The 27,685-nt window shown below is 40.0% G+C and overlaps 1 protein-coding gene across 1 annotated transcript; it reads right to left on the minus strand.

The window, feature by feature from the left end:
- Positions 1 to 6,251: 6,251 nt before the first annotated feature.
- Positions 6,252 to 27,306, minus strand: LOC105053258 (protein NAR1). The gene is made up of 11 exons (XM_010934355.4): positions 26,889 to 27,306; positions 25,901 to 25,983; positions 21,008 to 21,161; positions 18,910 to 19,096; positions 15,501 to 15,627; positions 14,438 to 14,615; positions 14,302 to 14,351; positions 13,753 to 13,921; positions 13,540 to 13,666; positions 13,299 to 13,390; positions 6,252 to 6,742 (listed from the first exon to the last, which is right to left on the minus strand). The coding sequence occupies exons 1-11, from the start codon at positions 27,003 to 27,005 to the stop codon at positions 6,590 to 6,592; spliced, it is 1,437 nt and encodes a 478-aa protein (XP_010932657.1). The 5' UTR covers positions 27,006 to 27,306; the 3' UTR covers positions 6,252 to 6,589.
- Between the last annotated feature and the right edge of the window lie 379 nt (positions 27,307 to 27,685).

The following is a 27,685-nucleotide window of genomic DNA, read 5'->3' on the forward strand; positions in this document are numbered from 1 at the left end:
CGTAGGAGTCCGGGTGAAGCTTTACCTTGGCGGCGGAACCCGGCTCCCGTAGGAGTCCGGGTGAAGCTTTACCTGGCGGCGAACCGGCTCCCGTAGGAGTCCGGGTGAAGCTTTACCTTGGCGGCGGAACCCGGCTCCCGTAGGAGTCCGGGTGAAGCTTTACCTTGGTGGCGGAACCCGGCTCCCGTAGGAGTCCGGGTGAAGCTTTACCTTGGCGGTGGAACCCGGCTCCCGTAGGAGTCCGGGTGAAGCCTACCTTTGCGGTGGAACCCGGCTCCCGTAGGAGTCCGGATCTTCCATTTCGCTTGAGCCGGTGGCGAGGTTCTCGTCATCAGCCTGGCTTGTGGGGGTGCGTTAGGGCGTTGTAAGGCCTCTCCCCCCTCCGGTCTAAAAGAACCGGGCCTTCAACTTTGCTCATGTCAGGACGAGGTTCTCCTCCTGTTCCTGACATGGCTATGGGGGCACATTAGGGCGTTGCAAGGCCTCTCCCCCCATCCGGTCTAAAAGAACCGGGCCTTCGACTTTGCTCAAGTTAGGGCGAGGTTTTTCTCCTGTCCCTAACAGGGCTGTGGGGGCACATTAGGGCGTTGTAAGGCCTCTCCCCCCATTCGGTCTAAAAGAACCGGGCCTTTGACTTTGCTCAAGTTAGGGCGAGGTTTTCCTCCTGTCCCTAACAGGACTGTGGGGGCACATTAGGGCGTTGTAAGGCCTCTCCCCCCATCCGGTCTAAAAGAATCGGGCCTTTGACTTTGCTCATGTCAGGACGAGGTTCTCCTCCTGTTCCTGACACGGCCGTTGTTTTTTGGAGAGGTCATATCCAGTCATAATACATCCGCGTTAAGCAGGAGAGTGCGTTAGCTAGAAAGAAAAGTAGATTCAAAACGAAACAGTAGGCAATACATTTACAGTTCTCCCGCTCCTCCTTGAGGCCCTCCGGCGATGGAGTCGATGGTCCCGATAGGAGGCCGGTCCCCGGGCTGCTCCTCCCTCTTCTGCGGTTCGGGCGGTGGGAGGGCTCTTGGCCGGTCTCCTCTACCCTCAGGCCTGCGGCGGATGAATCTGTCGAGCCGACCTCGCCGGATGAGCTCCTCGATCTCGTCCTGGAGCTGGATGCACTCTTCGGTGTCGTGGCCGTGGTCGCGGTGGTAGAGGCAGAACTTGTTGGGGTTGCGCTTCCCGGGGTACGTGCGCATCCTCTCCGGCCTAGGGATCAGCTCCCTGACCTCCATCAGTACCTGGGCCTTCGAGGCGTTGAGGGGGGCATAGCTGCGGAACTTCCCTGGCGGGGAACCCCGCCGAAACCTGTTGTCCGGGCTTCTCTGCCTGCGTGCCCGGGGTGGAGTATGGGCGCGCTTGTGCCCAGGAGGGGATCGGGAGCGAGGCCGGGCTTCCCTTGGCCTCTTCTCAACTGCGGGCTTGCCAGAATCTCCCACCTGGCGCTCCCTTGCAGTCTCTTCATCCTTCATTTTGAAGGCCTCTTCCGCTCGGGCGTATCCTTCAGCCCGAGCCAGCAGATCAGCGAAATCCCTGGGGTACTTCTTCTCCAGGGAGTACAAGAGATCATTCTTCTGAAGGCCACCTTTCAGGACGGCCATGGCCACTGACTGGTCCAAGTTCCGGACCTCCAGCGCCGCGATGTTGAAGCGGTTGATGTAGGCCCGTATGGACTCCCCTTCCCTCTGCTTGATGTTGATGAGGGACTCCGAACCTTTCCGGGGACGTCGGCTGCTGACAAAATGGGCCACGAATTGGTGGCTCATTTGGTCGAAGGAGAAGATGGTACCCGGCTTCAGTGCCGAGTACCAGTTTCTTGCTGCTCCCTTCAAAGTAGACGGGAAAGCCTGGCACAAGATGACGTCGGGGGCACCATGAAGCAGCATCATTGTTCGGAAGGCCTCCAGGTGGTCCACCGGGTCCGACGTCCCGTCGTAGCTTTCAAACTGGGGGAGCTTGAAATTCGGCGGGATCGGTTCCTGCATAATCATTTGGGAGAAGGGAGGGTCAGTGCAGATATCCTCACCGTAAGCGGGAGGCGCATGGCGGAGTTCTTCGATCCGCCGGTTCATCTCCTGGAGCCTCCGGTCCAGGAAATCCTCTCGACTTCGAGTCTCGAGGGTCCGTTGGCAGAACGGGGGCAGGGATCTCCCAGGGGTGGAGCCGTGGTCCGACTGAGGGCTCTCCACCCTCGGATTCGCCTTCTCGGGAAGGACGGGGCGGCTAGCCCAGGTGGCCCGCCCCACCGTCGGGTTCTGGCATTCCGGAGATGCCCCTTCCGGATGCGCTGACGCCTGCGGCGGCTGCTGCTGCATCGCCTGTACGGCCTCGACGAGGCCCTTGACCTGCTGCGCCAGCAAGTCAAACTGCTCCGTGCCGACCGCCGTCGTCGGAGGGGGAGGAGGGGCTGGCTGAGACACGGGAGGGGAGGCCGGAGCCTGAGATCTGGCCGCGGAGGCCGTGGACCGCCGGGTGGACGCCCTGCGCGGAGGCATCGGGTGTCGATCTCGCCGGGGAGGATTAGGAGTAGATGACGGAGAGATGGCCGGAGGTGGCTCCGTTGAGCGCTCCTTCAAGAACAAGGGTGCCGCGAAGACACAGCCCCTTCCTCTAGCGCCAATCCTGTTGGTGCAAAAATCCGCCTGCGCCGGAGAAGCTGGAGTTGAGGAAGCCGCGGTCGCCGCCGGGACCTGCAAGGGAAGTCTAAATCGGAGGTGGGGTTGCTCCGGCAAGACCCTCCGACGCTCAAGTCAGTTCTCTGCCTCAACAAGAATGGAGTGCTCGAGCGGAGAATTTAGCAGAGTTTTGAGATAAGACAAAAGAGCTTAAAAAATAACGTATCTGAGTCCCCCCTTTTATAGGCGGGGGAGGCAACGGACTGATGGCGACGTGTGTAACTGCCTGGTAGTGGGCCGCCCATGGTCAGGGGAATTGATTGCGAAAGATAATGGAGCAGACACGTGGGTATCACCTCGACTTGCCACGTGGAATCCGTTATGAGGGGTGGAGCAGCGTCCGTCGTCAGGAGAATCGCATGGTATCCGTCGCAGGAGGTGGAGCAGGTTCGTGGCCGTTACTGTAGCCTGCCAGGGGGATAATGGAGCTGTGCGGAGTCCGCCACAGGAAGTGGAGCAGGGCGGCTATGGCTGCTGCGGCTTGTCAGGGAATGATGATACTGCGTGGAGTCCGCCACAGGAGGTGGAGCAGGGTCGCGGCCGTTTTGAGGGCCTGTCAGGGGGCGTGGATCTGTCGATTGAAGCTCGGCAATGGTCGGAGCCGTCGTGAGCGGAGCCCGGCTCCCGTAGGAGTCCGGGCGGAGCTGTTCTGATGTCGGCGGCGGAGTCCGGCTCCCGTAGGAGTCCGGGCGGAGCTGTGATGATGGCGGTAGAGCCCGGCTCCCGTAGGAGTCCGGGCGGAGCTGCGCTGATGTCGTCGGTGGAGCCTGGCTCCCGTAGGAGTCCGGGCGGAGCTGCGCTGCAAACAAAGTCAAGGGTGAAGTCCGGCTCTGATAGGAGTCCGGACTGAGCTTACCAGCGATTGATATTGAGAGCGGAGCCCGGCTCCCGTAGGAGTCCGGGCGGAGCTGTTTTGATGTTGGCGGCGGAGCCCGGCTCCCGTAGGGGTCCGGGCGGAGCAGCGCTTGCTGATGGCGGTGAAGCCCGGCTCCCGTAGGAGTCCGGGCGGAGCTGCACTTGCTGATGGCGGTGGAGCCCGGCTCCCGTAGGAGTCCGGGCGGAGCTGTGCTGATGTCGTCGGTGGAGCCCGGCTCCCGTAGGAGTCCGGGCGGAGCTGCGCTGCAAACAAAGTCAAGGGTGAAGTCCGGCTCTGATAGGAGTCCGGATTGAGCTTACCAGCGATTGATATTGAGAGCGGAGCCCGGCTCCCGTAGGAGTCCGGGCGGAGCTGTTTTGATGTTGGCGGCGGAGCCCGGCTCCCGTAGGGGTCCGGGCGGAGCAGCGCTTGCTGATGGCGGTGAAGCCCGGCTCCCGTAGGAGTCCGGGCGGAGCTGCACTTGCTGATGGCGGTGGAGCCCGGCTCCCGTAGGAGTCCGGGCGGAGCTGTGCTGATGTCGTCGGTGGAGCCCGGCTCCCGTAGGAGTCCGAGCGGAGTCGCGTTTGCTGATGGCGGTTCCGCCGTGGGTTCCGGCTGTGGGTATTTTATACCCAACAGTTGTCATTTTCACATAATAAATATATTTTTTAAGTTTCAACAATAATAAGTTTCTAAGTAATTTGGGGAGAGATGATCAAGGCGACGGGGCTATGAGAGCTATCATCTATTGAATGAATCGGGGGAAGGGAATAAAGTTATATTATATCATTTCAGATTCAGGTTGGGCATATCATTACCTGTGCCTAATCTGAATCCATTTTGAATATTATATCTAAAATCCATACCTACCTCCAAGTTTTATTGGGTCAGTTAAAATCCATCTTATTTGAATTAGATTAGGTTGAGTATACGATGGGTCAGCTAAAATTGTCATCCCTATTGATAATGTACAGTCTATTGTTTGGGTTTTCTCCTTGAAAGATGAGCCTAGTCTAATTTGATGACTCTTCTTCCTCTCTTTTCTCTCTTTCTCTTTTCTTTTTTTTTTCTCTTCTTATCTTTCTTTTTTTAATCCCTTAAGTCATCTCTCTCACTTTTTGGACATTATTTCATGATCTCCCATTCTCAACGAAATGGCAGTACTTTACACTATTTCTCTAAAAAAAACTCAAACCAAAAATAAATAATAATTAAAAAAAATCATAGGGATATTCTTTCAACTTAGGCCTGTCCCAAAGATATCTCGACTTAAAAATGTTCTAAATGAGTTCGTCAAGTTTCCAAATTGTTTTAAGCTGATCCTCCAGCTCCTAAACCAATGGATAATGTTAGCCTACCATTATGTATGATTGAAGTACCGTTGCTCTTTTCAAAGTGTAAATAATGAAGGGGTTTGCAGTACTTTGAGATTTATGGTGGATGATCTTTAACCATAGATTATATACTAAAGGTATTTTGAAATATGCAGGTAGAGGTGCAAATGAATCAATCAACTTACTAGCTACTTGAGCTTGATTTGATTCAAACTATCAAAATACTCTGTCCGAAAGCTTGTGAGATTAATTGAGTAATATATATTTTTAATAATATTATATTTTATTTATAATATATTTTTAATTTAATATTTTAAAATATAATATTATATCATATTTTATTTTAATTATTTTTTTTAATTATGATCAAAATTTGAATTTGAACTTGAATATGATTTGATTGATATTTGAATTAAGTCGAATTGGTCATGAATATTGTTATTTCTTTTTTTTGATCAAGTCAAGTTCAAAAATATTAAAATTCGAACACGAATCAAAATTTCGAGTCCAACAACTTTGAACTGAGCAGCCTCTTAACTACTGGCTTCCTTAATAGCACCCCTACTCCTAAAGAGAGGTCTACGTGTCGGATCCTTCACATGCCGTGTATGTGGGAGTCTAGCATGCAAAGCCACACCACTAAAACCTTTTCGGTACCAGAGGATCTTATACTTTGTTAGCAAGAGGAAGACAAACCCCAGGAACGCGCCACGCTACCAAAATTAATATTAAGAAAAATAATATGGACATGTGGAATGCACGTAAACACAATATGGGTGACCTTATATCCAGTTAAAGACATCTATAATCTAATTATATATTTTTAATTTCAAAAAAAAATTACTTAAATACTTATGTTCTTAGACTAATACCTCCCGAGTCTAAAAAGTTTCAAACTTCACACCTTCCATGGTAGAGGGATGAATTCACCGACAAGCCAATAACGTCTGGTCTAAGAATGAAGACACTTGCTACATTTGAGACAAGTGCTTTCCATTGGCCAAGCAATACTGAAGAGAATAAAGAACAAAGTGTAGACTCTCCGTACGAATGATCATCGCCATTTTCCATATAATTCATTTGCTTTGAATCATTCATCTTCAGACTATCCAATTTTTGTAGCATTGATCTCCACGGAGGCAAACTAAACGAATAATTTATTAGTATTGATTCCGTGCATTCAACTCCTGCCAAATTTGTCAGCTCTCTAAGACCTTCAGACTGATATCAAATTACACGCGTCCAGTGGTGCTAGTATGCCAATACACTACTCCAGCAAATAGTCGAACCAAACAATACAAGAACTCTGAACATGAGGAGAAAAGAAAAAAGATTGCCAGTAGACAACATATCAACTAACTTGCGAAGAAAAAAAGTTGCCAGTAGTGTAGGAGTTATCAAAGCATAAAAAATTCATTAAACATATCAATTATCAAAAGGAACTTGGACAATATTCAACAACACCATCTACCATCAGCGAAAAATTTCCCTTGTGCAAGTAAAGAATATTGGGCCTTTTTTGCCTCACAGTATAACATTTTCGGTTGCAGTATATATTTTACAGCATCGATTAGATCACAACAAAATTTATACATGAAAACATAGTGTTGCCAAAAGATCTATTGTTTCTGAGCTTGACGTTCATGGAATAAAGGTGTGCAGATATATGAAGTATGAGCATCAGCTCCTAGCATGGTGAAGCGCCAGAAACAATGGATAAAGAAAAGGCTTCACCAGTTGTGCAACTGCGAGGAAATACTTTTCACCACTGGATGGTATTCTGTGTGCAGGTATCTTTTGGCCTTGTCTGAACCAGGTTGCCCGAGCCATTCATCATACAAGCTCTTCACAATGGGATTATCAGAAGGGTTGGCAACTAAGACCTGTTATATATATAAAACAAAGCATAATTACAGCATGCCCATCAGAAGGCATGTTTCAAATATTCATTTCATAGTTGGAAGGTTCACGCATAGAAAAACCGCCAGAATCTAATATTATGAATTAAAGAACTATGTTGGCATGCAACGAATACAGGCTTAATCAGAAGTAGCAAGAAATATGATTATAACCAGTGGACATTTGTTGTGAAGGAAAAGTGATGGTTGCATGTGTGTATGCACGCTTGCGCACGTGTGTGTGCGTGTGTGTCTGTGAGAGAGAGAGAGAGATCGGAGTTATTAACATATGATCAAAAAGACCATTGCAATTTCTGGTGCAGCTAGCAAGCAACTATCTCAAACATATTTCAACTGATAAGAGTTCCATAAGGCCTATTAAAAATTAGTAGCAATAAGACTGAACACAAGCGAGCAGGGGCAAGTTCAAACTCCACTCAAAATTTAATGTAACAGTGCCAGCTCAGACTGAACTGGGACTGTCCAGTTCCAACTAAATGTCGAGTCAACTCAAGCTAGAAGTGAGAGTAGCGAGAATAGGAAGATTCCAGCTGGAAAATGGAGAGAGCAGCACATGGATGAGGGCTGGGCACTAGAGCTGCAAACAGGTCGGATATTATCCACCTGTATCTGCTTCCATATCTGATTCAAAGCTGAGTGAGATAGGAATGTTTGAATCAGATCCAGATTCAGATACCCATTCATATGAATTTTGCTGGATCTGGACCCAGATTTTGATTTTTTTTTTTTTTTCCAGATTGAATCTAGATATCCCTTGCTGGGGGGTGGGGGGTGGCCGTCCCCTAAAATACCAATCTTAGCAAGAACATTATTTTTTGAGTCAGCCACCAACCACCCAACAACTTAGACAACATTTGTTCTTGCTCTATATTGGCATTTCATTTTACTTCTTTAAAAATGTTCACATTAAAAAAAAGCATATTTTAATATATTATGTATTAATATTTTACAAAAAATCAATCCTTTTCCCTACAATGAAAAAATATTTCAGTTTTTCCCTAAGGATATATTGAAAACTTTTGAAATATTTAGACATATCAATACATATAATATATCCTACATCTATACATAATTTTTTACATGCTCTCTATAAAATAAATAATTCTTATTTTAGATATACTTCTAGTACAAATCCAATTGAATCTATACTCTTGCCAGTTCCATGCAAATTTAATAGCTGGAATTTAGGCCCTTAACTAGTTAGCTATGCATTGTGTGCAACCATTATATTAGATTTAATACCCATCTTTTATGAGCATATCATTTATATTGATTTTCATTATTTAAATCTGCTTAAAATCTGATTTACATCCAAATAATATCCAGCATATATCCATATTTGAATAGACAAAATATAGATATAACTAATATTTGACTTGTATCCATATTTGTTTAGAACAAATATGAATATGGTTAATATCTGATTAGTATTCGTATCTATTTATACTAAAATCTTGATGTCCTTTTAGGGGGTGTGTTTGGTTAAGGAGAGTTAGGGCCTGGAATGGATGACTCCTATTTCAACCATTTGGTTGGGAGGAGTCCTATCTTTTGATTCTCGGACGGAATAGGAATAGCCCAATCGCCTTCGAGGGTGTTCACGATCGAAATCGGGATCGGAATAGATTAGAATGGGAATCGAAATAGATTAGAATGGCATCTCCTGAAGTGTTTAGTTCATGACCAGAATCGAAATCAAAATCATAATAGAGATTTAAATCCTTAGGAGAGAGTTGAGATTGGGTTTTAAGAGAATTGGACCATTTCCATTTCACCATAGAATCAGAATCGAAATGGAACTTTTCCCAACCAAATAGTTGGAATAAGAGTTGGCTATTCCCATTCTAGGCCCCAACTCCCCCCAACCAAACACCTCTCCTATCCCCACTCTCCCCTAAGAATTCAAATCTCCATTCCTGTTCCAATTCCAATTCAAATCACGAACCATTTCGATTCCCATTCCGATCCTCTTCGATTTTGATTTTAGTCGCGAACCAAACACCCTCTTAATATCTATATCCGGATTCATATTCATAGAAAAATATGGATACAGATATGAAAATATCCAATCCATTTTCAGCCCTACTAAGCATTAGCAAAGTCATCAAGTCCATCCAGGAAGTTGGAGGGCAACATATCTTCCATAGTAGGCCTTCACAAGTCAAAGAATAGATAAGGCCACGATAGCTCGAAGGTGATGATAGTGAGCCTTAGGGTGAGAGAGCAAAGGATGGTAGAGGAATGTCTCAATTTGGACAGAGCTTTCTGAGAGAAGAATGATAAAGGCACCAGCTATGGCATCATATTAGAGGTTGACTTCCTCTATTGTGCCCCCAAAAGTGAGCAATTAGCTCACAATTTAGTGGCATAAATCCTGACATATATTTATGTAATTATGTCATTGGATTAAGATATGATGGTTTGCATCAAGATTTGCGGACTTAGAACTAGACCCCGTGCCGGCCAACTGGCAGTATGACTTAGTACGCCCTCATACCGGACCATACTAGGCCAGACTGATACGGAAATGAGGGAGAACCTTGAAGGAAGAGAGAGGGGGGGAGGGAGAGAAAGGGAAGAAAGGAGAGCCCCGTGGAGATGCCGGCGGTGGCGATCGGAGGGTCGCAGAGGCCCTTAGAGAGCTCTGCGGTCCTCTACGAGATAGATTAGAGAGAGAGATAAAGAGGAGAGGAGGAAGAGAAATGGAGGGAAGAGAATGTGGCGGGGAGGCTACCAGAGGGCCTTCGATGACAAACTCATTGCCGACTTCACCGTGAATCGCATTAGGAAAAAAGATGATAAGTATAAGCGGGTCACCCCTGTTTCAAATTGTGGCATCCACAGCGTGGATTTTTGCCATCCGACAGTCTCGACGGGCCACCATCAGCCTTTCCATCTCCTTCCTTCCCCTCCTCTCTCTTTCTCTTCCTCTCCTCTTGCTTCGTTTTTTCCAGCATTCTGATTGGAATACCCGAACCGCATCATTGGCCGCCGATACAATTCAACATGCCTCGAACCACTTGAGTCAAGACGGTTCAGCATTCCATGATTTGCATACGTGTATATCCCTTTTAGATAAATCTTATTGGTATTTAAAAAGAATTTAAGTAATTTTTGTTTATAAGTAACTAATAAGTGGGATCACATATATCCTTGATAAATTTATATCTCCAGCTATATTGAGCTGAAAACAAGCTAGCTAGGCCTAGCTTGTTTTCAAATCATCAATTTTCAAACTGCAAATTGTTGCTCGTGTTTGGCTCCCATCCCAACCAAACAAGCCAATGCCAAGTTAATTTTCAGTTCAAAACAAACTGATCACAAATAACTAGTTCATTTGATAACCTTGATCAAAATTTGTTAATAGAGGCATGGAAATATTAACTCAAAAGTTAGAGATAAATCAAAAGAATAGTAAGGGAATAGAAAACTAAATCAAAGAGTAAATTACATTTCAAAAAAAAAATATTATCTAATCACATTATAATTTCAATTGGACATGCACTAAGGGGTGTTTGGTTGGGGGGAGTTGAGGTTTAGAATCAGCATGGGAATAGGTGACTCCCATTCTGACCGTTTGGTTGGAAGAATCCCGATCCCAATTTTGATTCCGGAGTGAAATGGGAATGGCCCAATCTACCTAAAACTCAACCCCTACTCTCTCCTAAGGATTCAAATTTTCATTCCGATTCCAATTCCGGTTACAAACCAAACACTTCAGAGGATTTGGCCATTCTGATTCGGCTTCCAATCCATTCTGATTCCCATTCCCATTCCATACCAAACACCCCCTAAATATTAATCATGCTGTCGCCTAAGTGCCCTTTGATCAGAAATCCAAAACTTGGCCTACTAGTACAGTTCCATGTGCTCTCTAGTTGATTCAGCTTACTACAAGATCGTCCATACAACTTGGTGAGATCCTTAGTCGTACATATAGATCCAAGCTAATCAATTTAACCTTGTATAAATCGTAGAGATAGTTCAATTGATTAATTAGACTACTAGATGAGAATAATTGACTTTACAAGCCATAAGATATTATTGGATTTTCTCACTAACCTAGATCCATATTATTGAGTGTTTTGGACCCTACATTGGTTTTAGAAATTAACAAGCCCATGATTTATTTAATTAAAGGGTTTAGTGGTCTCTTAGGGTATGTTTGTTTTTTTATTGGGATGGGGGGTTGGATTTTAGAATGGAAATGAGAATGAATGACTCCCATTCCGGTTGTTTGGTTAGAGAGTTCCATTTCCATTCCAATTCTAGAGAAAAATGGGAATGCCCTAACCCCTCAAAACCCAATCCCGACTCTTCCTTCGGATCAAATTCCATTTCGATTCTGATTCTGATAACAAAGCAAACACATTGGAGGTTATGGCCATTCCAATTCCTATTCAAGTCCATTCCAATTCTAGTTGCAAACCAAACACGCTGTTAGTGGAGTCATGCCTAATAATTACCTCTAAGTTAGACTGAAGAGAGAGTGGAGGCATCTTATAATGTGAGCGACTTACACAATTCCTCTCTTAGTAAGAGAATGAAATACATGAGAAAGGGAGGGGCACCATCTTTTGTGAGGCATGCGTCCCCTTAATTCCTCTCCTAATACAACAAGGAGAGGGAGATTAAGAAGGGACAACACAAACCCTTAGCCCTTCCCTCTTCTATAAAAAACAAAAGGGGTCTGGTTGTATCATAAGATGAATTGAAATTTTTTTTAAAAAGAAAATCCTCTATTCTCCTTAGAATTCTCTCCCAAGTCTGTGTGATGACATAAAAGATTTGGAGAAACTCTCTCAAAGCACTTCTAAGTGGATCCGAGCGGGACTTAGCATAGGTACAAAGGTTGGAGGTTGTGCCTCAACATCAATTTAGAATGCAACAACAAGATCCATCTCAACAATTTGCAAAATTCAACTATTTGTGTAAGGTATATTTCTACCTTGCATGATTAATTGAGAGATTATTTTGCATGCATCATACTGATCTTCTAGCATGAGAATCATTTTCCACTACATTTTTCCCATATGCCATGCTTTCATTTTTAATGGATTAGTTTCTTTCTATGAGCTTAATCCCAAAGTAGTCCGTTCTTTTCAGGAAAAGACAATTGACACCTGCTATGCATACTATCAACCAGAGTATCAGGAGAGGCTGATAAGTAACAAACACCATATGAACAGCAGGGATGTGGCAATATCCAAGGTATCAGCCACTCTACATGGGATTAAAGGCAAGTAGTATGATTTTACTCAAACTCATGATTCTATTATGCATAATACATCTGCTAAGCAATGTGTCATTTATATTTGTTGGTATTTTTTTTATGTTTCATTTAAACGACATGTCAATACCAATACGAACAAATATTCAATAAAAAATCATTTAAGATTAAAAAATTTAAAAAATTGAAAAAGAAAAAAGAACGAAAAAGAAGAGAAAACTGTCCCTGTACAATACCAAGATGCAGGACCATCCCAAGGGTTGGGGAGCTACTGTTCCAATACCATATCAGCCCATTAAAATTCCAGTATGGCCCTTGATAGTAGTATTTCAATCTTTGAGTAAATCAAACTTAAATTTGACTTATTGAATATTGACTTGGTGTAGTTTGAAACCAACTTGGCCTATAATCAACTTAAATTTAGGTCTTTTTTTTTTTCAAAAAATAGCATCGGATCTTAAATATTTTGTCCACTACCATGCTACTGTGAAACTCTATTTGTTTTCCCCATCTACAAACTGATTTTACTATAATACCACCAAGTTATATCTTGGGTTACATATACCTTACCATTATGCCATGGCCTGCCTCTTTAACATATGATAATACTAATTAAATCAAAATCAATGCATAGGTTTGTATCTCATGCTGAGGTATAATAATGAGAAACATTAAGAATATCCTGATGTGTTCATTTCTCACATCATGATATTAGACATTGTATCTCATGCTGAGGTATGATAATGAGAAACATTAAGAATATACTGATGTGTTTCATTTATCACATCATGATATAAGGTTTAACGAAGTTTTTGGTGGAAAACTTTGTGAGTAATGTTTCACACCATATATAGAAAGCATACAATTGCAAAAGACAAATTATGGCTTGTGTTTAAAAAAGCAACATTCAGTTTTGAGGATTTTTATTCCATCCTCAAATGAAAGCACTCTAATAGTCCTTCCCCATCTCCCATAACTACCATGGTCATGGTTAATATTTCATATGTTCATCCAGCATGTGCATATCTCCAGTGAAAGGATATTATTTTCATTAGTGAAACTGTGAAAGTAACTACAAGCAATGACAATGGAGAAATAAAATTGGATATCAAGAAAATAACCAATAAGCGAATTCATTGTACAAAAAACCAAAACATGTTCAGAAGCATCTACAGCAGCATGTTTACTTAAAAAAATATATAAATGGAAGGCAAGAGTATAAGCAATCCTTAACGGATAAGCAGTGCCACCGTTCCTACAAAGTAAGAGCACTTTGGGATGAAGACTTACATCTTGCATATATACATTTTCCAACAGTGGAATAAGGTCTTTGGCAGACTGACCTATCTTTGGTTTTATTTGACCTCCCCCATTCAGGCAACCTTAATTAAAAAAAAAGAAATAAAGAAAGAAAAACCACAAACGATAAGTATAAAACCACAAACGATAATACTTACTACATTACATCCATTCCTCAAGAAGGATATGAAAAAAGTAGCTTTACAGCATGTAGCTTGTAGTGTAATTTTACCTGAAGGGCATGCCATAACTTCAAGAAAGTGATAGTCACATTTCCTGATCTTAATTTTCCTTACAATGTTCTGCAGGTTTCGGAATCCATAACAAAGTGCAAATTTCAATACAGTTTTTCCTTCCACCTGCAAATAGCATAACTCAAATGGCATTAAGCACGAACTTGTAAAAATAAATTTTTATCATATTCAGGCAATAAGTCAGTACTTACTTCTAATGTCACCTCCTTGAAGTCTGAATTGCGCACACTCCTGAACTCAAGTGGTTCCTCAATTTCTTTCCCAAAGAGCGTCTTAGCAGCATGGCGAAAAACTGTTTCTGCGTACCCTCCAGAGCCACCAGAAACCCCATAAAGATGTCCTTCATCAACATTTGTTAACCTATTGTACAAATTACTGCAGTTTATTACATCCATTTGTCTATTATGCACTAACCTCAATAATATCAGGAACTTTTGCAGTACAGGATTATCATTCCTAGAATGCATAACAAGTTTTAATATCTTTAATGTGAGCAAGGATCTAAAATTTACATAAATGTGCAAATGAGTTATTACAAAAGTTGGCAGTGTATGTTAGGGAGAAATATGCTTCTGTTAAAGATCTACAAGAATGCATTTTAGCAACAATAAGCAATCAGTTGAAGCGGTTCTGTCCATGCTTGGAGAAGTAGCTTTCTACAAAAAATTATCTGATATACATACACTAATATAATACCAGAAAAGGCATCAAGAGCATTCAGAAGCATACAAGAGCCTTACAGTCTATCCAGAGGAGCTTCTTCTAAGGCCTTGAAATCGATTGATTTAGACTGATGCAATGAGAACCATATTATGTTAATAAATCATAATAAATCCTATACTTCAGTAAAGGAAGATTTAGAAAGATTATAATTACCTGTATTAAGTCTAACATTTCTCCTGATGTCAACACTGAGTCTACCTCAGCAATCTTCATCTGAGAACTGTCATGACCATTTTCTCCACAATCCATTGAAAACAAAAAATCATCCCTAGCAGCTTCAAGCTTTTTATCATAACAAGGCATAACTGTCACATGATAGACTTTGTCCGGCCTGTGATAAATAAGTAGTGTCAAGTGAAAGAGAATTAAAAAAATGAATGGAAACACCATTATATTGTCACATGAACATATAAAGGTTTTAATTTCGGGTTTTGGCACCTAAACCGGCACCTGACTGGTACGAGCCAGACAATGTAGTGGTGTATCCCTTGGTAGTTGGTACAAACACTCAATATGGGTGGTGGCCTGCCGGCTACCGGTTCCTTACCAGTCCGCTACAAAGTATGCCCACTAGAACCACCATGGTCTGGACTTAAATCATAGAACAATATATTACAACCAAAATATTTTACAGCATTTATCAATTATGAAGGAACCACAAACTCCAAAACTAATGACCCTAGATAGGATTGTTGCAAGGCAACATTAGTTCAAAGTTCCAGATTGCACAGAATCATTGAAATGTAATTTTTTTATAAAAAAAATCCATATATGATGGTTATAATTTGGTCTTTCTCAACATACAATATGGTAAAAGTTGGACTTGGACTGATTATACTTTTAATTAAGTATTCTGTAAATCACATAATCCGCAAAAGGAGGTGAAATGACAGCTTTTAAAATGCCTTATATATTACCATGTAAACAAGGGAAGAAGATTGTGTACCACTTGACTATTTGACAAACAATCTATGCCTTGGATATGAATTAGGTCTATATATCAAAACTAGCCTACTTATTTCTTGATTAGTTTCTAAACTGCTGTCAAATCCAAGGGAACAATGGGGAGCTTCTCCATGGCTGCATGCACTTAAAGTGCCTAAAAAATGAAATGGACTTTTCAACCTTCCAATTTTTAAGTTACATTCACAGCAAGATTAAAATCTCTTAACAAGAGCAAGTCATTATCTAAAAATAGAGAAAATAAAAAGCATACATGAGACCCATTTTTTGGATAACGTGATGCTTGATAGCAGTCCCAATTGCTTGCTGAGGACTCTTCACTGACGAAATATAAGGTAAGATATAAGATCCAAGTGTCTTCTCAGCATAACATATCCAACCTGCATGCAAGAAACACTATTTGATTATCCAATGGTATACACATGATATATATAAACACGAGACACACACATATGGGTAGATAGATAGATGGGGAGAGAGAGAGGGAGAGAGAGATTGGCATGGCTACACTCAATTGGATCTCCATGTGATCCGCTTAGGTCTAGATTGGATGATAGAGTTCCCACATCAATGATCTGAGCTGTCAGATTATATGATCTATTACCTCTAAGCCACTAGTACACAAAAAATCATTTAATTTAAAGGTCTCCAAATTATATGATTTTTGACATGTAAGCAAAGTAGAGGTAATATATCATATCCAATGGCTCGGATCATTGAAGTGAGACCCCTATTATCCTAACTAGACTAGACTGGATTTGAGCGGAGATCCACCAGAGTGTAGCCAAGTCAATCTCTCTTTCTATCTACATATGTGTTATATATATATATAGAAGACATGCAGCCAGTTGCTACCAAGACACTATATATATATATATATAGCATACTAGTAGCAATTTTTTGTTTGACTATTAATAGCAATAGTTTGACAACCATGATTTTTGGTAAAAGATGGTTCTTTAAACACCCAAAGTGGTTCTACTTGGTCAATAGATAAAGGAGAAAGAAAATATAAAAGCCAATTTCCTTTACTGTTGATCAAGTTCATTCAATCGACAAAAGTCTAAAAAGGCACAACCCTAGAAAAACAGAAGAAGATCTGAGAGGCACTAATAGCAAAATGAAAACAAATAATTAGAGTTAGCCTGCAGACTGCCAATGAATTGAGACTTGGAAGCACAGACAGTTTTCTTTGTTTCACTGCTCTGCACTTGTATACTTCTCCTAGTGTACAGAAGATTCTTGATGTCCATGTTATGATTTGCTTTTTCCATATTTTAAGCATGCTACATCACCATCCTTTAGTTCGTGCAAATCATAGTCCTATATATATCCATCAAATACAAGCAACATCAAACCATTCCCAAAACCAATTATTATTTCATTCCATATCTGTCCTAGCTTACAAAAGATTGTTCTACTAACTGGTCTGCCGGAAAAAATTGCTGAATGATATCAAAATACAGGTGCATTGAACAACTCCCAATGAAGAAAATGATTTAATGCTAATGGAACTATGAAAAAAATAAATGACCAAACTCAGAAATGCAACGCTATCAAAGGAACAGCTCCTAGCCCTGATGATCAAATTAATGGAACTATCATGCGGTACCCCATGAGATGAATAAGACGCTACAGACAAAGAATCCTTGCTCGATCCATATCCAGTTAAACTTAGGGGACAGTCATTCTCCTACCAAGATGTTAAACAGATAGAGGTTAAGAACATAAATATTCAAATGAGATCATAACACTTCTCCACAGTTACTTATTTTCCTACCTTAAATATAAAAGTTTAATACTCAACATGTCTGCCAACTTTTTTTAAAAAAATCAACTTACTTGGTGCTGAGTTTTAAAATTATCCACCTTAACAAGAATGATGTTTTCGAATACACACTTTACACACACTCCACCAATCAGCGTACTGTTGAAATCTTTGCAAAGATAATTGCATATTATGGATGCTAAAATGCCTCGGACTTGGATAAAATTTAACTTCAACCTATTGTAATAGATGGATCAAATGCTCGACAATGTATTTTATTCCAATATTGGATGGGCTCAAAAAATAGGGAACAGGATTAACCAGATGTGGTGGTCAGAATTCCTTTTTTACCTCCAATAAATTTACACACTTGACAACAACCATCTGTGCTGACATTTCCACTATATAGTTCCAGTCAGCTGTGCTTTATCTGCAACATGGTAAATATGACTTAACTGGAACATGTTTTCTAACAGAAAAAAAACTAATGTAAATTAATGTGCGATTGACCATCTAGCAGGCCAAATGTTTATGAACAGAATATGCTTCTTATGATGGATAGCTCTTTGGCAGCCTTAAGGGTTTAGCACATAAACATTAAAATACCAAAGGAGCCAGTGTTAGAGAAGCTTGCGTCTAGAGGACCTGTCTCGAGGTGATTGACTGAAAGTGTCGATGGATTGATGGACCTCTATATCTAGCCAGTTGTAAAGTTGTTCGTAGCTTTTTGATCACAGTGATGAGAAGGGGGAGGAAGGTCCAGGACACTACTCTGACTCAACCTCATGAGCAGAGATATATACACACATATGAATGATAGAAAGCCTGGCAGCCCATGAGGCTCCAGATGGGACTAGATCAGATTCAGATTTTTTTTTTCTTCTTTCAGGAGTGGAAAGGTAGGTATTATAAGATAGGATGTCCTTTGCAGGAGATCTCTTCCTGCCAAGTATAGCACAAATACAACTAGTACAGCAGCAAGCTGGCAGGCAAAAAAGAGACAACACCATAAAGGAAGCTCAAGCTACATAAAATAGATTTCTAGTTAGTCTAATATTCTTCAAAGTTGAAGATGAAGTACAACATTTGAAATAGTCGAAGAAATTTCCTTTCGACAGTAAGCTCAATAAGAATTAAGCAATCATAACCCAATCCCCTCATATTTCTATATGTACTAAGAGTAGACTTATCAATAACTAATTGTTGTATATAAACTGAAAATTATAGAAAAATTATATATAATGTTGGCTCCCAAGACAGAAGACCCTAAATTCCTAGACTCTCTTTTATGTAGCATGCACTCTTTTATCCTTCATCAGAATAAACAGGAAACTATGGGTTCCCACCCTTTGATTGTGTACCATTTGTATCCCCTCTCCATGCACCTGCACTCAGTCACTTTCCATCTCCCACAATCTCTACTGATACTGTTTATCCTCTTCTCCCAGGCTGGATATAGGATAACAAATTATTAATGGTTATTAGTAACCAATTATTCACTAAATCCTGTAGCAAAGGCAGGAAAAGGAAGATTGCACCGTCAGTTTAAGAATGAGCATGATCGCACTGTCCATCAAGTTTCTTTTTTCTTTTTTCTTTTTTACCTTTGGGTATATTGGTAGAAAAGCATCTCATTGTTAATGGATCTTTAATTGGAACCAAATCTGATGATTATATAACTTCATATTTTGATCTAACAATCCTTAATTGGTTTACACCATAAGCATTATTAACTTCGCATTCAGATCTCACATGTATTCATAGCAATCAAATCTGTTTAGAGTGCAATGTTCTCATATAACATAAGTTTATAATATGGAGAAAAGGGGGTACCAACTACCACAATATTTTTTTTTATTTTCCAGGAAAATCAAAAAGAAAAAGAAAATGTTACCTGGACAGGCAGATGAAAGCATGGGAAAGATTGATCTATTTTCTCCGCCATCAGTAGAGACATGTTGTTTGTACCGTGAAATAAATTCATTACATGATTCCATAAGGGATAAATCTCGACTGCAACTTGTATCAAACACAGCCTTAACTCCCAAAGACTTGAACAATGTAGTGAGCTTTCTGAGAACCTGTAAATATATTTAAAAAATTAGCTTGATGACTGATAAGAGGTAAGATGCCCCTATTACATAGACAACTTGCAAAGAAAAGAGCAGCATTCAAAAAGGCTAGCTTGCCTTCTAAAAATGACTAAGTTACAGATTTGTAAATCTGAGAAGGTTGAAATATTCCGTCATTATTTCTAACATAGAACTGAACAGCAGATCTTTTCTCCTGAATAAATCAGTACTTTGGTTTTTCCCATTTCCTAAGAAAATCTCTATTCAGGTCTAATGGATGTGCCAGAACTGACAAACTAAAATTTGCAAAATTCATTTGCTAACTTGATCACTCTTCCGTTCTTAGCATTAACCTGAAACGCAAACTATATGAATTTCGATCTTTCAAGGGGGTACGCCTTAGCACAGAAAGCTGTCTATCATAATGATGGCAAAAAAAAAATATATATATATATACCTAATAACCAATCATGAGAAATATGATGCCTCTTATATAAGCAAACTTATGAGTTACTAATGTCGGTTGTAAACATTTCATTCCTCAATCAGCCACCATGTGTGATCCATCTAAAGAAATCATAGCAAGTGTGTAAATTCAGAAAAATGCAATTAAATGAGATGAATCACAACTTAACAATTTGTCTCATTTCCTTTCTGGTTGGAATATGTTTCATGCAATGAATGAAGTACCAGTTCTGCCGAGGTATTATACTGCACCAGTATGGAGACCGGTACCTGATACCATATCATACCAACACCTGGTTGTTGGTAAAACATTTTCTGTGCTGTACAGGTACTCCAACCCTTAGTTTAGGTCACAGTCCAGACAAGGTTCTATATTTTAAAAAAAAAATAATTTTCCTCAGTGGAATCCAAAAAAAATGAATAAAATATGTGGAATTCAAAAAATTCACAAGAATATAATTCCAGAAAGAGTTTTCCCCTTCTTAAAGGCCCCATTACCACATCATTCTCTGAAGATCAAATCTGAAACCAGAATGCCGAAGGTTGATACTACTCATAAAGAATGAGGGTATTTTAGGAAGAGTGTTTTAGGAATTATACACTCGTACTTAAAGAATCTTTCCACCCAATTGACACAGGCTGATTAAGTGAAGTAGCTACACATGAGATGTTAAAGCCTCCCTACCTAGCATCCCATGAGATGTTATAGCCTACCTACCTAGCATCCCTTGATTTCTATCAGCATTAGTCGGATAAATTTACAATATTTTTCATGGTCAAATCATCATGGACTTCATCAGGAACAAGTGACATACTTGATCAAGTCACAACCCATAGTTGCCTCTGAATACTCTTTTGAATCCCAAAATGATATGCATATGAAAAGCCTCTCCATCCAGATCACTGCCTCCATCAGTTGTAACTATCTTGAGGTCTCAACTTTAAATTTTTTAACTATAGTGAATGGAAAAATTGTAAATTACAATATGGAAATTGTAAAATCATGCTTCACAACATGCAACAAATCAGTTCCTCAAGCAATTGAACTGAAGGTTAAGTAGCGACAATCTAAAGAGACAGCATGATCACATAATCTTGCTCTTTATCTTGGTTAATAGTTCTCCTCCAGAATTTCACGATTATGAAAAACAATTCCTCATTAAAACTCATTCCTGGAGTCCTACTGGAGCTACTATGTTAACTTAATGAATCATTCTTGCTTTTTCCCTTGGTCTTGGTACTTACGGTGAAAATTTGCACTCTGAGGAACCCTTTTTGTAAACACTTCGCTGGCAGTTGATTTTTCTATGGATAATGATCACTTGGTGCCTTTGTTAAGCTTTAGTAAGAGACTTACAGAAGTGAAACACACAACAAAATAATGACATGACGCTTGAAACTCCAAGTACAATAGACTAAACTCTAAAGGGTAATAGTCATGAATAGGGTGGCTACCTGAGTTGGCGAAAGACCAAAGTAAGCAGCTAATGATGCTCTTGATTGAGGGGAAACCGAAACAATAACAGCCTTCTCCGAATTGACTTGAGACAGAAACTCGTCTAAACTTTGTTTCTCGAGCATAATGGTTTCTGCTGAAGTTATGCAACCGCTGCAAAATAATAAATGACTTATTCTAGTCCACTCACCATGCAAGTTGCATGTCTATGTTACCACACAGAAGAAATTGTCAATTCCACATGACCATCAATTTCTTATTGTATGATATCATAATTATACAATCCAAAATATCAAAGCCAAGATCAGACAACTAAGCAATTTAAGGAAGAGAAAAAATTGCTACAAGAAAACATTACTATCATAGTGACTGCCAAAATGTGACAGTGGAGCAATTTTTAAACACAAGCATGTAAGTTTGTGATTTTTAACCAAATATCAACATGCAAGTTCAAAAATAGAAGAAGACAGGAAATTCTCATAACATTACATACCAAAATAAAGCAACGCTTTGCAATTCTAATGTTATTTCCCTGCAAAAACATATCCATGCAAAAATCAGGTGTCACCAATCAACATTTACATCACCTCACGTGATACACTACTCTTTCATTGAGCCCCACCAAAAAAATAACCGAAAGGAGGCATATAAACATTGTTGAGCTTATTGACCCTCTCTTTAACTCAGGCTGTAGCTGCCCTAAGCAGCCTTAGCCACCTCAAACACCCCCATCTCACCCTGTTTTTTTCTGCTCAGACTGCCTAACCTCATACTAAAATACATCTCGCTTCTCTAGAGAAACAGGATCACCATAAGGACATTATTCTAATTTGCACATCTTTATTACTACTAGGAAAGGGCAGCTGGCCCCAATTTCTTTTTTTTTTTTGGTTGGTTCTTCCAATATTTTTTCCTATTCTTTTCTCTCCTTCCCTTCTTTCATCTCTTCTTGTCTTCTTAGCACTTACACAAAGTTCTGATTACTGCAACATGGCATCAGACCAGTGATTCAGATCTTGGGTTCTACTTCCTGTGCTTCCAATTCTTTTTCTTCATTATCCTCATATTTAATAGCAAGAAAAAAGAAAGATCCCTTGGTGCCAATTATTAATTAGAAGAAGCCCTATTTTGGGTCGCATTGGTTGAAGGAGCCGAGGATTAGCCTCCAGGAGGGATAGCTATGCAATCTGGATCAAATCCAGATTACAGAAGGAATAGCTACGCATATCTAGATTAGATCTGGACAGATGGATATTTTCTTGAGATCCAATTGAGATTAGATCTAGAGTGGGCTGCAGGCACACTTATTCTAGTAAAACAGAAGGCCATTTCTCAAGGTTACTTGTGGAGATCAGATTGGTATGTCAGATTCAGAATAATAGCTCGCACCACAGATCTCAAATTTCCATCTCTTTATCCACACTTGAATTGAAAATGTCTATTACAGCAAATCAAAAATGAGTTCTAGAAACAGAAGAGCACCAAAGTTCGGGGTTTTGTTTCAGAACCCCAATCAGATTATTACACCTACGAGATTATATCAGCAAAACTACCATGAACGGTTATGGCTGTCCAACTATGTTTATTCATCAAGGGTTGCCAGGGTCTATAATAGTTGCTACCAAGAAACCCAGGAAAAAACTGATGATGCGAGGTAACCTTTGGTGGGAAAAAGAAAAAACCCAAGTAATGTCTTCACTGTTCAACTCCATGACATCCAAGATTTACAAGACTGCCTTTTCTAGATATAGTGTTCAAGATATGGAGTAAGATCAACTATACTTATTCACTAAGAACACTGCCAAGGTTTATCGTCTCAAATAAGACATAGCAAATTTCACTCAGGGAGATATGTCAGTTTCAACTTATTCTGCAACCCTTCAAGGTCTTTTGGAGGAACTACTTTAATATTCACCCACTGAATCAGAAAGATACTGTAGACAGTGAGCTATACCAGAAGCAGATTGAAGAGAGGACTTAAATTTTTGGCTGGCTTGAATAATGGATTTGAAGGAATTAGAAAAAAGATTTTGAAAAGAAAAGAGAAGATTTTGAACTCCAGAAAGAAAGCACTTGGTGAATGGAATATCCTCATTTCAAGCATGGGGCAGAGAAGGGACTTCAAGGACAAAACCACAAGCAGCTGCTGGTCCTGCTTTAGAGGGACATCCTACAGACTATTCCACTATTGATCAGTCACCTGCAAGATAAGACTCTATTCTTAGTGTCTGTACAGTTGTCTCCTCTTATGAGGTAGTTAAACAACTTCTTACTCACCTCAACTCTACTACTTCTACTATGCTTGCTAAATCAGGTCGATCTATTGCCGTAGTCTCTTGTTACTTTTCTGCTAGTGCATCTTGAATAATTAAATCAGGAGCTACTTATCATATGACTAGTTGTGAATCCATGTTTTCCTCTCATTCCTTGGTATTTGATGGATCCCTTTCTACAGTTTTTGGAAATTGAAACATCAAAATCGGTAAAGATGGTACCTTGTATTCCATATTGGAATTGCAGAGAGATCCCCTTCTCCGGTTTTTGAAAGGGGGGACATTAAAATTAGTAAAGATATTACCTTGGATTCAGTTCTACATGTTCCTGGCCTTGATACCAATTTGCTTTTGGTCAGTGGCCACATTAAAAACATGAATTGTGTTGGAAACTTCTTTCCTATTCATTGCGTTTCCTAGGATCAGAGACAGAAAATAATTGAGTACGGTTATGAAGCTGGAGGGATTTACATCCTTGATGGAGATCTCGCATCTGCTTTTCGATCTTGTAGTTGTAGCTTTAAGGGAAAAAGATGCTATAGCTTATGTTTTATATTTGGGATGGTAGACTATAACATTTGCTATTTAGTCTTTGAAAATTTTATTTCTTGAATTGTTTCTCATGAAAGATTCAATGTCTTGTCTGTCAGTGGGCAAAACAATGAATAACAACTTATCCTCCCTCAATAAATAAACTCACTTGTTTTTTCAACCTAGTTCGTTCATATGTCTGGGTCCTTCGCCCATTGCTGCAATGGATGGCTGTAGATATTTCATTAGATTTATTGATCATGAGCAAGATATATCTGGATTTAAATGATGAAAAGCTACCACGTAGTGCTTAGAATTTTCACAAGATAGTGCAGCAAAAGAACTGTGAACAAATTTCTTGATAATCAGGTCATGAGGATGTGATACATCAACCTTCTTGTGTCTCAACCCCTCAACAAAACAGTGTTGCAGGGAGAAAGAATAAACATCTATTAGAGACAGCTAGGGCATTGTTGTTCCAACACAAGCTGCCTACGAAGTTTTGGTCTGGTGTAGTGCTTACAGCAGCCTATGTGATTAACAGAATGCCATCTAGGGTGTTGGACATGAAGACCCCATTATCTATTCCTGATCCCAATTTGTATTCCTTTCCTCTTCGTCCTGGGATTTTTGCTTGCCATTGTTCTATGAGTCTCAATCGTATTTTAATTCTCCTCAGAATCTTGTTCAGGGGAAGAGCAGTTGGATGGCATCTTTAATCCCTCCTGTTTCTATTCTATTATTTATCATCACTCTCATCTTGATCAAACATCCTGTCCTCCTATTCTTAACAAGTCTAGCTATCAAACAAAACCGAGGTTAAGTTAATCTTGATGACTTTATGCCTGCTACAGATAAGAATGAACCAAAAGAGGTGATTGTCTATCAAAGGAATAAGAAGCCTGTCAGTTAACAATCAAGATCTGTCAAAATCTCCACAGATGGCTCCATCAAAGTCTGACTTTCTCCTACTTCTTCTACTCTTATATCCAGTAAAAATATTACTTTTAGTAACTCCTCAGATTTGAATCTTCCCATAATTGTCCATGGTACTAGAGCATGTACTCAAGCAGAGGTGCACATCTTAATCTTGATTTTGAACCTTTGCAACTGGAAAAGAAAATCTTGCAAAGAGGCAACAATTATGCTTAGTCTATTTATTAGAGTTGGGAGCTTCTCCCCAGAGAGAGAAGATTTCTGGCATTTTTTTTGGTAGTTTCCATGCATTTCTTCTTTGTTTTCTATTTGATAAAGAGAGCCATTTGAATCTTATGATGCACACCATATTTCAAAGGACAGTGCATCCAATAGCTAGTTGTAATCCAATCAACATGAGCTTTTTGTATCGCTTGTTAAATAAAGATACTCCTGATTTAACTTAAATACTATTCTTTATCATCTTTTCCGACTCACTTGTTTGGAAGTACATTAAAGGGGAGCATTTTAGTAAAAAAAAGAGTGAAGTTATAAAAGCCAAATAGTATGGAGATGTAAAAAAGCACGAAAGCATGCAAGAGAAAAAAAGATATGGGAGAGGGTGCTTAAGAAAGAGAGAAGCCAAAAAGGAAGTTCAGAAATTCAGGACAATTTGCATGGTTAATCTAATGGAATTTTCAATTGAGATTAAGTAGACTCTCTCTTTCCTTTTCTTGATTAGACGATATGGCCCAAAGATTATAGGCCTTTAATTGTGCAATATTTTAGGAGCTGCGCTCTATTGGAACAAAATTGAACGGAGGACCAATAATTGCTACAAACTTACTTGGGAGGGGGCTACATATCAATACACAGAAATTTGGGGACTATGAGGAGACATGCCCGACAACACCCCCCCCCCCTCCTGCCTCTGAATGTATGGAAATTGTGCACACAAACAAAACCTATCTTGCCAACACACTTGGTATAACAATTTTATGACTTATGAGAGGTGTAATCACTCCAACTTTTGTTCCTCGCGTGTGAATTATAATAGAACACTTGCACACTCTGTGCATCATTTGCTTCTTACTCATTTTTCTTCATTTTTTGAAATCTATTACAATAATGCCAAATAAACATCACATCATACCGCAAAGAAAGATATTATACCTGCATGCCAAGCAATCCTTCAAAGAAATCTTGACTGCTTCAGTTTGCGATTGTTTGCTTACAGCTTTGACCTTCTCCTGGTTCTGCAAACAATAACAATGATAGAAAACTGGAGAACGTAAGACCTTAAGAAGCTCTTTCAAAAATACACAAAAAAAAAAAGAACAAAGCAATTGTTTGAAAGTCAATCAACATAAGCAACAGTGTACAGTAATATGAGGTCAACTTCATGACATTAATTCTGTTGATTTCATTTTAGGAAAAGTCATCCAAAAAGTTGTTTTCTTAACCTTTCCTGCTACTTCTATTCAAATATTCCAAAGACTTCTCTACTTTTATGATGTTTTATCGAAAGTTATCCATTCCCCAACATAAGTCCTCTCTGATTTATTTTGCACGTCCAGACATCACAAAAGGAAGTAGTAGTAAGCATCAGCATGAATGCCTACGAAAGATACATCAGTGAATCTCACTATAAAAACAGGTTAAAATTCCAATGATCTGTTACGGAGAACATATGTCATTGTTAGCAGGAACTGACTTAATTTTTCAAATAAATCTTGTAAAAATTGAAAACTGTCAACATGAAGCACTTGTCAAGTACTAAGTTGAAATAATTTTTCAAAGAATCCCCATATAACATGCTGCCAACTACTGCTATCAATCCACCGTTTTTTTTTTTTTCTTTTACCCCAAAAAGAGAAAAGGCTGTTTCCAAGACCAAAGCAATAGTGCCAATACCAATAAATATACAACTCAGTTCCGGGAAACAAAATATTGACTGCCAGAGAAAATTCGACCCACCGAAACCTAATTCTCTACTACGTAATTCAGAGTACCAACAAAGCATTAAAACCCTCGAATTCCTCAGAATCCATACTGAAATTAACGTGCAACAACAGTAAAAGCATCAAAATCACATATTTATTCAAGACCGTAATTGATTCCTAACGTCTAAAAGTAAAAGAAACATATTTCAACCAAATACCTCTTCTTTCTCGTGCTTCGACTTGATCGCCTTGAGCGAAACGATGCAGTCCTGCGACGGCGCGATGAAGTCGTTGAGATCTGCCAGCCGCAGCGCCGGCGAGAACTTCTCCGACATCTCGGCCGCCCAAATTCTTTCTTCTCAATTCGAATCCGGAAGTAAAATAATATCTCGACCTAGGGTCAGGGTTAGGGTTTCGGGATTGGGAGAAGCGAACGAAGGCGAGAGTAAAGAGACAAGAGGGAAAACGTGAAGGCGGTTGTTGCGAATGTTCTGGTGACAAAATTCCTGCCAGCGGGCTCGTTTGCCGACTCCAGTAAACCTGGAACCAATCCGGGGAGAAATCTAACCTAATCTAATATATCTAATAGGCTTGTTCTGGTGACAAAATTCCTGCCAGCGGGCTCGTTTGCCGACTCCAGTAAACCTGGAACCAATCCGGGGAGAAATCTAACCCAATCTAATATATCTAATAGGCTTCTGCGGTGGCAGAGCCTCCGTTTCACATGTGTATGCGAGGGCGTGACTCTCGTGAGAATACAACTCCATAAATTAAAAATTTGTAGCCAAAAACGAAAACTTTCAAGAAAAATATATCATGTTTTTACGAAAATTAACCTCTCCAAACATCAAAGTTACGTTTGATGCACCATCAGACAACCTTAAAAGATAATTTAAATCATCTTCAGATAGATTATTATTATTAAATTATTAATAATATTTATTATTATATTTGATACATATAAATAATATTATGATAAAATTTTTGAAAATCATGATTAATATATTTGATATGA

Source organism: Elaeis guineensis, chromosome 10, assembly GCF_000442705.2.
Source record: "Elaeis guineensis isolate ETL-2024a chromosome 10, EG11, whole genome shotgun sequence".
Taxonomy (NCBI): Eukaryota; Viridiplantae; Streptophyta; class Magnoliopsida; order Arecales; family Arecaceae; genus Elaeis; species Elaeis guineensis.

Bases quoted from the DNA above. Each gene is read 5' to 3' on its own strand.
- LOC105053258 (XM_010934355.4), bottom strand. From the start codon at position 27,005: ATGTCGGAGAAGTTCTCGCCGGCGCTGCGGCTGGCAGATCTCAACGAC. The intron at 21,162-25,900 runs GTATAATATCTT...ATTATTTTGCAG, and splicing joins AAGGATTGCTTGGCATGCAG to CGGTTGCATAACTTCAGCAG. The intron at 14,616-15,500 runs GTATGCTTTTTA...TATTTATCACAG, and splicing joins ATCCAAAAAATGGGTCTCAT to GCCGGACAAAGTCTATCATG.